General features: G+C 41.7%; 1 protein-coding gene across 2 annotated transcripts in view; it reads right to left on the bottom strand.

The window, feature by feature from the left end:
• Nucleotides 1-1,742: 1,742 nt before the first annotated feature.
• The window catches only part of padi2 (peptidyl arginine deiminase, type II), a 41,539-nt gene continuing 30,428 nt past the window's right edge, over nt 1,743-12,853 (bottom strand). For both annotated transcript variants that reach the window (XM_039755453.1, XM_039755454.1), the window contains 7 exons: nt 11,396-11,503; nt 11,147-11,298; nt 8,066-8,213; nt 6,911-7,004; nt 5,734-5,810; nt 2,519-2,647; nt 1,743-2,430 (listed from right to left, as the gene is read on the bottom strand). In XM_039755453.1, coding sequence (XP_039611387.1) covers nt 2,197-2,430; nt 2,519-2,647; nt 5,734-5,810; nt 6,911-7,004; nt 8,066-8,213; nt 11,147-11,298; nt 11,396-11,503 — 942 coding nt within the window. In that variant the 3' untranslated portion in view covers nt 1,743-2,196. The remainder of the gene's footprint in view (nt 2,431-2,518; nt 2,648-5,733; nt 5,811-6,910; nt 7,005-8,065; nt 8,214-11,146; nt 11,299-11,395; nt 11,504-12,853) is intronic.

Here is a 12,853-nt window from a genome sequence, read left to right as displayed (position 1 = left end):
TTTTTCTTGTGCTTCATGTGTACTTTTTTTTTTTTATATAAATGCACTTTCAGTAATGACTTGGGTTTTGGTTACTCTCATGAAAAAATGTGACCTTTCCAGATGTAAATCGCATTATAGTATACACCTGAACTAGTTGGATAACCGGACCACTCAGTGCTACTACACTCAAACCTAGCAATGAAAGGGTGAACTATTGATGTCTCAGTCCACTTACACAACATAGGGAACATCACACAAGAGAGAAACAGCCATTTAATCTATGATTCTTGAGCTGTATTCACCCTGTGCAGGGATTATTCCTGCCTTGTGCCCAAGGCTTGCTGTGATAGGCTTCAGCTTCCCCCATGACAGTGCTCAAGGTAAAGCTGGTTTGGAAAATGCTTAGCTGTATTGCTTAAGCCAGTAATTTATTCCACTATTTCATAACGTTTTGCACAGAGAAGTTGTTCATAGCATCTTTAATTGCACTTTATTTCTACCGCAAACCTGGATTTTGCAACTCATTGCTTAAACGGGTGTCAAACGTTGAGGGCCACAGTGGCTGCAGATTTTCAATCCTTTAAATAGCAGGCAAGCAGTGAGATAAAAGTTGAGCCAAAAGCTGACCAGCTAACTAAGAGTTCACAGACTGCTTCACTGGAAGCTAATTCTTGCTGTTAATGAACGATGTTCACTTTAATACCTTTTCTGTGCTTTCATTTTGCCATACTAGAGATTTCTAAACCGTTTTCCTCTTTATGGAAACAAAATCCAGTTTGTTGTTGATTAGAGCAGATTGCTACTTCTCAGACCACCATGTTTTTTTTTTCTTTTGAAATATTTTATTGGAGTGAGTATAGCAGGATAGGAACTAGGGTTGTAAAATAATTTCTAACACTTACGATACCCAATGCAGTATCTGATGTAACTCAAAAGTACTGAAATTTAAATTCTGTATGCATTCAATTCCTTATTTTGATGTAAGCAAATTTAGTCAAATTCAAATGTTTCAATTTGTGCAAGTGTATTTTACACTTAGGTATACAGGTTTAAATCTGAATACATAGGCACACAGTAGTGCCAGTGTTTATGCAATTAAGAGCACCTTGGCATTATTAGTAAATGTGGCAAAATATAATTTTAAAATTGCTTTAATGAAGTAACATGCTCCAACAGCACACGTTGTGGTAATGGTGTAAAAACAGAGTCACCGAGCCCTAGCCTTTAAGAATGTTTTCCCTGAATGAACAGCACAGATTAAAAGCGGCCCACAGGTATAAAATTACAGACCTCTGCCTTTACTGTGTTTAATCATTTAACTGACAGCAAAAAAAAGTCACATCCTACTTTAGATACAGCAGTTTAAAGGCTTCTACTGATTTGATTTGTAATTTAGAGATGAGAACGATATCTCAATATTGTTCGTATTGACTCGTGTAAACTGGTTGTGTTTGCCCCTTTAGTTGATATTCAGTACTAAAAAAGTTGCATGTAGTTTGCGCTTTTCTGTACCTGGCCGTTGTAAAAGCTGATGTATTTACAGACACCATTTTCACCTTCCTTCTTGGTGAAGAATCCAGCACTGCTGAAGTGGCCATGTAATTAACACCTGCGAGTAGGTGAAAACCAGGCTGCAGCTTGAGCTGTGCTCAGTGGTAGTCTAGGAGGCTGGCACAATTATCAAAGGCCACAGCAAATTGGAAGTACATTCGTAATGTAGGCTGCTGAAATGGCATCATGAAAGACAAATATTGAAACCGTTTAACAAGTGACAGTCTTTATTAACCCTAATGGAACTTAGCTGGTTCTGACAACCCTTAATGGAACAGATACAGGTTAGATTGATCAGTCAATTAGATGATCTGTTGGCTTGCTTTCTCTCGTTTAGTTTGTGGTAAGGGGAAAAATGTCCCAAAATGTTCAAGTTAATTAAAATGAAGGGAAAAATATCAGAACACACTTACCAGTAGAAACTGGCTACTAAATCATGTGTCTTGAACATAAAGCTATAGCTACTTGTGCCTTCCAGAATTTGAGTTTGACATGTCTAGTTTAAAACAAACTTATTTTAGCTCAATCTACTCCATAAGAGTGAGACTTGTGTCAGTGTAAACCTCCATACCTTTAATGGGTGTACAGAGATTTTTATATTGCTCAGTTAACTAATGGTCACCGTCACAAAAATGAATGTATTCGTATGAAGAGGAGTTGTTTTTAAAGTTCCATGTTCCACCACTTGAAGGTAAAGGTTTCCCGCCTAACATTGGACCCACAGTGCACTTCCCCCAGCATCTTGTGATAAGAAGCAAAGTCATCAACGAAGACACAGTTAAGTCCTAGCCCTGACAGCAGTGAGCGCACCTCCTCTTCAAGCACGCACTTTCCTTTTATCTGTGGTCCATATGGTTTGGGAATACCGAGATTCTTTCCTAGAACAATCATATTCACCTGTTGGAACAAACACAGTACACCAACTCAGTCTCATTCAGACCAGAAGATTGATATTTAAACTAGTATAAAAGCTGCTCCTGTTTACCATGTCAGGATAGTAGGCTACAGCCCGCCCGTCAGTGTGGAACGTGAATAAGATAGGAAGATCAATGATGTCCTCCTCTTCAAGTGCCAGCTCTTTCTTCAGCACATCCCGGTTCCAATCAATACAGCTCTGGAAAAAGAAAATCAAGCAGCTAAAGTACTGGAATGTGTAAGCTTTATTGCTCCAAGAAGCTCTGCATCCACGGAGGAAGAGTGCAACTCCTCTAACATTTATGGAACTGCCCAATTCTCTGCAGTCCTCAGTGAAAAGTGACAATTATTTTATGGCATTCACATTTAAACTGGCGCTGCACAAAGAAGTTGCAATAGCTAGAATTTGAAGTTTCTAATTGGCAAACAATCTAGATCAAAGCAGAGCGTTTGATGCGTCTGTGCCAGTATACACATTCTGCACACTCTCATCACTGCATATACTAGAACTTTGCTTTTAATTTGTGTTTATTGTGGTTTGTATAAAAGTGAGCAATTGGAATCAAAAAGCCAGAAGAGGCACTTGACAGCAAAGAAAGAAAAAAATCTTCCTTTTCCAGTAAAGATAAAACAGGACCTGGTTAAACTTTTGATGGAGTGGCACACACCACCCAAGAAAGATGGTCCTCATTGCTTAAACATGTATGTACACAATGACCAAGTTCAATACAGCAGTGATTGGCACTCCTGGGGGCAAAAAGGGACTGTGATGTGCAATAATCCACTGAGAGTAGCTGCCTGGCTTAAGCAGGATGGGCTTTGCTCACATTAGTGAGAACGTGTGCCTGTAAGTGGTGTTCAGCCCTTTGAAGTTTCCACTTTTTATTGTCATATGACATTAGATCACAGTGGACGGAATTTAGCTTTTTTGACACCTACAGGGGGAAAAAAAAAATGTCAAAGTAAAAACAGATCTCCGGAAACTGGTGTATGCCAATTATAAAACACTAAATAATTAATCACAGAAGTTTTCACCCCTTTAAAATGCAACTCTAAATCATCGCTGGTGCAGCACATTGGCTTTAGAAGTCCCATCGAGATCTGGGGTTTCAGTTTATTGGGGTATAAATGCACCTCATCTGAAATGGCCAACTTGTGGTGAGTTAGTATAACAAACACACCAAGCAACTCTGAAAATGAGACCGAAAAGCACAAGTCGGGATGGAAAAAAGAAAACATCCAAGTCACTGAACATCAAGTTAACTTAGAAAGAAATGGAAAGAGTATGGCAGTGCTGACCATCTGCTAGATTAGGCTGTGCACAAAAACTGAAGACGACAAGCGTTGGAAGACTAGCAAGAGAACTCTGAAGGACTTAAAGGCTACAGTGCGTAAGACAGGAGAGACTATGCAGACAGCAACTGTGCTCGAGTACATCACCAGTTGCACCTTTATGGGAGAGTGGCAAGTAGAAATACCATGCCTGACCTCTCAGCTAGAGTTTGACAGAAGGCACATGGGAGACTCAGAAGTCAGCTGGAAGAAGGTTCTATGGTCTGAGGAGACCAAAATTGAGATTTGTGGCCATCAGATTAATGCTGCCTATTATCAAATACACACCTCCCTGCCATGAACCTTGGCAGTAGCAGCAAAGCCCTGAAAGGCTTGTTAGGGGAAAACCGGACTCAGTCTGCAAGGAACCTTAGCCTTGGTAGATTTGTGTCCAGCAGGACAACATCATCAGGCATAAAGCCAAAGCTGTAATGGTTTCTAAACAACAATGTGAAGATGTTGAAGTGGCCGACTACAGACCTCAATCCAATGGAGAATTTGTGGTTGTGTGGAGATGTGCAGAACTGATGATAAAGAAGGTCCTGTGCACACAGACTCAAGGCTGTACATCTATTAAATATGGACTTGAACGGGGCGAGTACTTAAGTGATTAATAATTTTGTGTTTTATATCTGTAGTTAATTTAGACCACTTTGCAGAGATCTGTTTTCACTTTAACTTTGAAGAGTCTTTTTCCACTGATCAGTGTCAAAAAATCCAAATTAAAATCTAGATATGTAATTCACTAAGGGCACTCAAGAAAGAGCCCTGCCCGCCAACTCTAATCTTCCTACCGTGTCTCGGGATACTCACGACAGAGCCAAGCACGCCAACTATAACCGTCCTCCCGAGTCCAGCGTCGCTCTCGAGGCACGCAACAACTCACCAAACACAGCCACAGTCGCTTTCTTCTGTGCAAAAGTCCACATGCACCTCTGAGCCACGTTGACTTTACACCGCACGCAAGACAGAGAGCCACGATCGCCAACTCACAGAGCCCCACCCACCAACTCTAACTAAGGGCAAGCAAGACAGAGAGCCACGCCCACCAACTCTAAGACCGTGGGATACATTTGACAGAGCCCAGCCCGCCAACTCTAACCCTCCTACTGCCTCATGGGATACGCACGACAGAGCCACGCACACCAACTGTAACCTGTCCTCCGGAGTCCAGCGTCGCTCTCGAGGCACGCAACAACTCACCAAACACAGCCTCAGTCGCTTTCTTCTGTGCAAAAGTCCACATGCACCTCTGAGCCACGTTGACTTTACACCGCACGCAAGACAGAGAGCCACGCCCACCAACTCACAGAGCCCCGCCCACTAACTCTAAGACCATGGGATATGAACGCATTTAGTGTATAAATGGATATAAATAATTGCATGTAAACGATTCGCCAAAATCGGTTGTATGTAAGCGATACTGTTTAAAACGTTATTGCTTTTTCATCAGAAAACCCAGTTTCCACATCTACCTGTATTAGTTTAAATGGCACTTTTACCACTCGCAATAAGGCGGACGCGCTGACTTATCGTGTCGACTGAGCAACACGGTGAATGCGGCGTCTATCTATATAAGTCTGCGTTTTCCGTAGCCTGCTACAGGAAGGTACTCTCTCGACCATTGGCACTGGTTTCACTCCTTGCTATTTTCGTTATACTGTGACGGAGGTTTCCTAAGCCTTTGTTATACTGAATTCCTTTCTCACCGTTTTCCGTTCCCATTCTTGCCCGTATGCTATGGCGGGCTTCGGCTAGTACCCTATAATTCAAAGTTTCACAATAATAAAAAGTGAAAACTTCCAAGGGGCGAGTACTTTTTATTTTGACGACTATTTAGAGAAACTTTGGCTGTACAATCATAAAAACTCTAACAAAATTGGGGCACTGAAAAATGTGGTGCAAAAAAGCATGAATTCATTTTCATTGTACTCTAGAAGAGTCCAAGAGTACCTGCACAAAAGCATTTGCCTTCTTTAATTTTTTATCACTCAAAATGTGATCCACAGTAACCTCTTCAGTTTTTATTCCTGTGGGTACAAAAAGAAGATTGATCAGGAATTATAATTGACCGCTAGGATTTCAAATACATTGACATGATGTCTGCAGCAGATCCAAATAATTAGTGTGTAAAGATCAATGGTGCTCTTCTAAAAGGTCTACATAGAAATCATTTCATAACCATTTGAAATTATTCACTTAGGTTCCTTAATGGCACCAAAGTCCTGTTTTCTATATCACACCAGCTGCTTTAATGAGGTAACAATACAAGCTGAAGAAAACACACTGGCAGAGTGGATTTGGCAGGCGCAATGTAAACCAGCTCTGTACCAGAAAAAAATGCCAGTCAATTTGTCCATCCATTTTCTATGCCTGCTTTACCCTGAGCAGGGTTGTAGGGAAGCTGGAGCCTATCCCAGCAGGCGTAGAGCACAAGGCCATCGAAGAGTGAACACATACCGATCAGGGCCATTTTAGCATCGCAAGTTCACCCAACCTGCATGTCTTTGGGCAGTGGGATGAAACCCATGCGGCCATGAGAAGAACATGCAAACTTAATGCTGAGGACCTGGGATGCAAATCCTAGTTTCCTTACAGCAAAGCAGAAGGCACTACGACTGTGCCTCCATGCTGCCCCTAATCAATTCAAATATTGTGGGTTTTTTTTTTAGCTGTTTTCTATTGGTTAGACGTACCATACCATGTTCTAATGCAGACACTGGGAGAACATGCAGAGGACAGCAGTGAAGACCCAGGATGTGAACACGGGTCTCCTTTCTTGAGGCAGCAGCGCTACTCGTACTGCTGTGCTACCGTGCTGAATATTTCTGTGCAAATTCATTCCCCACTGGTTTTCAGGAATCTCTTTTTGAGGACAAAACTGTAAAAGTTAGTGTCTGGCAAACAATACCACATTTTGGGAAATGTGAAGCAAGCAGTGCCTTTCAAATTCCCCAGGGTCCCAGCTTGTCATGTCTTGCTTAGAACAAAGCAATCTGAGCCAAAGTTGTTTGATATACAGTCTGTGGTGCTGCCAGTAGATGGGCACTGCAATCTCAGGTATGTCGGACTGACTGACTGACTGTCTTCCAGCTGCTCAGGCTGTTACAAGAGAAACAAAGCTGGATACCTTGAAACATTTTCAGTGTTCCATGACCCTTCTTCTGCAGGCCTTGGAATAACTGGATTCCGGCGTCTGGACTGGCAAGTAGCAGGCGAAATCCCTGAAGATGAACGAGGTAGAAAATAAAAAAAGAAAAAAAAAAAAGTCAAGCAAAATGATGAACTGGTAACGTCATTTATAAATGACAGTCTCTGTAAATCTGGAGCCACTGAATGAAGTTAAACTTTATAAATAAGTAAACTTCTAGCTGAAGTAACACTAGACCTTTGGTAGTTCTATAAAACTGGTAAGTTTAAGAAAGAAAAAAAAAAAAAGAAAAAGGACCCAATACAATAAAATACAATCCATCCATCCATCCTCTTCCGCTTATCCGAGGTCGGGTCAGGGGGGCAGCAGCTTGAGCAGACAGGCTCAGACTTCCCTCTCCCCGGCCACTTCTTCTAGCTCTTCTGGGAGAATCCCAAGGTGTTTCCAGGCCAGCCGGGAGACATCGTCCCTCTGGCGTGTCACAATACAATTTATTTTTGTGTAGCCCAAAATCACACAAGTGCCACAATGGGCTTTAAAAAGGCCCTGCCTCTTGACAGCCCCCTAGCCTTGACTCTCTAAGACCACCTAAAAAAAAACCCTAGTAGGGGGAAAATAAATAAATAAATAAATAAAAAGAATCTTTGGGAAAGGCAGTTCAAAGTGAGACCCCTTTCCAGGTAGGTTGGGTGTGCAGTGGGTGTCAATATAACAATACAATATACAAAGTTTTACAGAACAGAGTAGAATTCAACAGTAGATGATATCACAGAATAGGATTTGGATTTGTTTAGAGTCCTGGAGACCTCAGCCATCAAGCTGCCTCCCCCATTTGGCCATTCAGAACAAGTGTCTGCAGATGTGTGTGTCCAGGGATCGTCTCTTCATTGCACTTAAGCCCACTGACATCCACTGGATTAAGAGGGACTGTAAATGGCGGGATTACTGGTCTGATCTCAGTGAAGCACAGTATTTTCACTATAAAAATATTAAAGAATGCAGTCCAGCCTACATTAACATTTGATCAATGATAAAAACTAAGAAATGCTGCATCCTGTGCGTCTCCCCAGTGATGAACTCACCCTACACTAGTCAAACCATTATTAAACCTCTGAAAGGTGAGCCAGCCAATACCTTTCTGTTGGGAGCAGGAACAAATGTCATGAATTCATCAACATGACCCACATAAAGCCAGTCAGAGAAGAGTGCAATGGGTTCTTGAACCTTCTGAGCCCGCAGGAAGTTCTGGACAACTCTGGTCATGTTTCGTCCACTTTCAGCACTAGAAAAGGAACACACAGTTACAACATATGGAATATGAAATTAGAAAAAGCTCTTTCCCTGATTGCATTCCTGATTTTTTTTTGTAGGATATCACTGCCGTTTGGCTTTGGGGCGGTGGGGATTGGGACGGTAAAAGGAACCACACGAGAAGAAACTGGAATCCATGCGACGATGCGGGTACTCTTCCATGCTCTCATCGTCTGTTCGGGAACCCTGAACCCAACATCATCGATAATGTCACCGAGATGACCTGACAAATAGGGACACATCTCTCAAGGCCAGGGGGTATTCCATAAAGTGCTTTTATTTAAAACAATCAAATCAAAAAATGCAAAAGTGCAGTGTCGAAGTTCAGTAAATAAATCCATAAAATCAAGTGTCCAGTGGGGTTAAAACCAACTATAAATAAATCCTTTAAAACGCAAGGTTAATATATGCAGCAATTAAAACGCAGTCTCTTTCTCTCCGTTTACTCTCCAGCCCACCTCCGTCTCTCTCTCCCCCGGCTCTCCATTATTCAGTTAACCTCCGTCTTGGCCTTCATCAGGAAGTCACTGCCAGACCGCCGAGGTCAACTCTCCTCCCTCGATCCTTCGCGCACCCGCAGTCGCTCCTCAGATCCTTCGGGAGGGCACCTCTCCTGCTCACCCCACTCACTGGTACATTCAGTGGGGCGAACTAGCCCCTAGAGCGCAACAGAATAACGCTCCTTCGCGGGACCCCAGCTCATGGCGTTTCCACCTTCCAGGTGGCCGGGTCGTCACCACCTGACTGCTGTTTTCCGACCTCTTACTGCATCCGCCTTTCTTTTCTTTCTTTTTTTTCTCTCTCTCTCTCTCTCTCTCTCTCTCTCTCTCTCTCTCTTCCTCTCCGATTTCTTTTATCTTTTTCCACGATTTATCTTCCCATCTGGTGTAACTTCGTTTAATATATACACATATACCCCTCTGCCTCCGTGGGCACAGCGTCTTAATTACACACCGCAGGAAGCCAATGAGGCAAACAAGAACGACGGCAGCCACACGTGCGGGTGCGACTCGCTCCAATCACCTCATTAACTCCCCGCGGTCGTGCAATCGCGCCCACGGAGAACGACACGGCTATACGGATTAAAAAAAAAAAACGGACTTTTCGGAAGCCGCGGACCCGCTATACCACAATCCATGACATCCGCTGAAGATAATTCAAAATGAAGTGGCATGTTTTGTATTAAAGTGGCAGAGATGGCCGAATGTCACTCCTCTTTCCACATCTTTCATGCTCCATTACAGAGTAGTCAATGGGTCTGCACCTGTGTATACATGGAGGCACTGATGTGGAGCTCGCCAACTTCTTGCCCATTCAAGTCTGCTATTGAACGATATCTGGTGATGTCACCAAGTCTCAATCCAACCTCTTCATGTGTAGCTCCTAGCTGGTGGAATGAGCTTACCACTTCCATCCAAACTGCAGACTCCCTCAGCATCTTTAAGAAGTGGTTGGTCTGTGACTATGTTTCTAATTGATAATGGCTTTGTTAATTTCTTGTAACTATGGAAAGATTAGTCATGGTTTCTGTTAGGATTTAGAGTTCTTCACCTGTAATGGTCAATTTTGTACCATTGCCCTATAGCAGTTGTTTCAAAACAGTCCCCAGACTGATGTTTATGCAAATATTTTGATCTCTTTTGTAGGCTACATTGGATAAAAGCTCTGCTAAGTGAGTAAATGTAAATGAAAGTGACATCTCCGACAGAGCCAGCTGACTAATGGCCTACAGACTCCAAATTTCCAATCAGCATTGTGTTAGAATCACCAAGCTAGAAAGAACATCGAGGCGGAGTCTATCCATAAAATATTTTCACCAGCTAGCCACTCTTGACAATTCATTTTGTCAGCTATACAGTATTTGGCAAAACAACAGACTACTGAATTGAAACAAGCATTCATGTGTGTAAATCGGTGCGTTTTCATGCTCTGTAATACCCGGTTATTCAGAAGCCTGGTTTCTATAATGCCATGTAAACTCTTATTCAGATTAGAGAAAGCAGGTTAACATACATGGATTTCTCCATGAGTAAGCCAGTTATTTGGCTATGTAAACCCTTAACCAGGTTACAGTTAAGGATTTTGTAGTCTGAGCAGGTCTCTTGCACTCCATCAGCCTGTGCATATGTTAGTTTCACACACATTTTCAGCATCTACAGGTAGAATACGGTGGAAGCATCCACAAGATACATTTTCGGAGGCACAGGGTCAGGTGATTGCATTACTCCTTCGCCTAGGTGAAATAAACTGCATCAATATTTAAAAAAATTGCTAACTTTATGTTGATGAGCTGATCTTACAGTGCTAAGCTCAGCAGCACAATGTCAAGAGCAGTGTTATGGGTAATCCATTAAAAGAAACTTGTGTTGCATAGTCCGATTATGTATTAAATTAAAGAGTAGCCTAACGCAATACTCATTGTACTGAAGTAAAAATGGCTGGGTTATTATCCTATCAGCACTGGGTGTAAGGCAAGAAGCACACGTACTGGTACACCGCTCCTGTGACGGGCTCAATCGCACAGCCAAGCAGAAAAGAGTGTTCTGCATGCATTCAGGTATCTGTTTAGTTTTAATTCAGCTGTTTACTACAGATATGTAAGAACAGTTTGATCAGGTCACACAGTGCCAGTGTTCATCATTGTCCTTCATTGGCTCAGGCTGAAGATGTGAAAAGGGGATGGGTGTTATTTATTTCAAAGCACGTGCACATATTTTTAAAACATGAGAAAATTATTACAGGCTTTATACTTGTTTTTGGATTCATGGCAGTTAACTGTTTAATGATGTTGAAGTTTTGCCAAAGGAGAACTTCAGGAGTGTACTTATACACGTAAACGGTGAGGTTTCAGCATTAGCTGGGTTATTCAAGTTATCATTGGTTAGCAACCATTTGCCTACTTACGTTGGAAAGGCACATCCAATAATGATCCTACCAAGTGGGTACTGTTTGCCGTTAACTGTGACTGGTGGGCTCACCTCCAGGTTACCAAATGAGTCCAGGCTTGTCACGGTTTCATTTTTTGCCATTCGAGTCACATAGCCAAAATCCGGACCCTGAAAAAGAACATGTTATTAAAATAAAAATAAGTTTTCTCTCTCTCTTTTTTTTTTTTTTAAAAATAGTGTGAAGAAAACCCCACAAACACCATACCAGTAGTTCTCTATAAGGGAATTCCTTAAGTCCACGATCCCGTGGAGAGTCAAGAACCACAGGGAAGCTCTTATGTGGAGAGTCAATATATCCAAATTCAAGCTCATCCTGTAATGGAGGGCAAAAAAAAAAAAACACAAGTTACAAAATATACACATGGTGCAACATTCAGGTGCATTTGGCGACTGTTAACTGATGTGAAAGTTGGAGCATTTCAATTTTTTTTATGCATCGAACAATCAATTAACATGTAAAAATATTTAATAAACAAAAACAGTAATTATTAATATTAAAAAATAGGATTCAATCATATGTGTTAGTATAATACATTAAATCTGTATCTAGCATGAAATCAGTATCAATGTTACCCTATGAAAGAAAAGCAGCTGAAATAAATTCCCTGTCTATCTATTAAAGTTAGTTATAACACAGTAATTCTTGAAAAGTATATACAGTCGATTCCGGTTAACCGGACCAGACGCTTATTCAGACCGAATCCTAAAGAACCGAAACAGATCATATTACATAAACCTAATATTGTTCGCTTATTTGGACCAAAATTCCGTTTAATCGGACCAAAGAACGTGACAGAGAATAAGAAAAAGAAGCCACAAGTCGCTAGCGGAAAGCGGGTCAGCAACATCGGGAAGATCCCTGGGCTCCCCAGGAGAATTTATGCTTTTATCAAAGGTCAGGAAGTCGGGAAACTTGTACCAAGTGCAAACCAGTGGGGGTGAACATGCCTGCCCTTTCTTTCCTAAAACGGACCGCCCAGTAGCCGGCGACATGAAATCGAGCGTAAACAAGTGCAGTGCGTAAACAGAATGCGTCAGATCACACTAGACAAGTTCTTCAGACGTTGACTGGAATTTGGTAATGTAACCTTTTTTATTGTGCTTCGCATGCTGAGTGTCGTGAAGATCGTTTCGAAGAATTTGTAGATTTCTTTTTTAATAAACAAAGTTTTAAGCAACCGTACATGTACTGTACATAGTTCTTGTTTGTACGTTCGCCATACAAGTGTGCGGCACAATAAAGGTCATAATGACATTTGAATATGTTACTTCTAGCACATCCCATCTTGGTTTGCACATGTATAGGGCATGTTCATGTAATCGACCAGCCGGTTACTAGGACCAAAATGATCACGTCCCAATGTGGCCCGATTAACAGGAATCGACTGTAAATAAGTAAGAACATGGAAGATAACTAATTTATTGTATAACAGGAATACAAAGGGTGACAATTATCTTAAAAGATTTTAATTCCAGTCTGAAGATAAATAGAAGCAAAAGCAGGTCTTTGGGTACAAATAATGCACACTCCGTGTGTTGTATGTGATACTGCCAAGTAATCAGCATGGTGCAAACTGTAATCATGTCCTGTCCCTGCTTTAGCAGTTGCTGTGCTCATTGTTGCTTACCCAACAGCAGTGATTGTCTGCTCACTGATCAAGTG

This window comes from Polypterus senegalus, chromosome 6, assembly GCF_016835505.1.
Source record: "Polypterus senegalus isolate Bchr_013 chromosome 6, ASM1683550v1, whole genome shotgun sequence".
NCBI classification, from domain to species: Eukaryota; Metazoa; Chordata; class Cladistia; order Polypteriformes; family Polypteridae; genus Polypterus; species Polypterus senegalus.
Note: the sequence above shows the minus strand (reverse complement) of the source record. Positions and strands in the feature narration are given on the sequence as shown.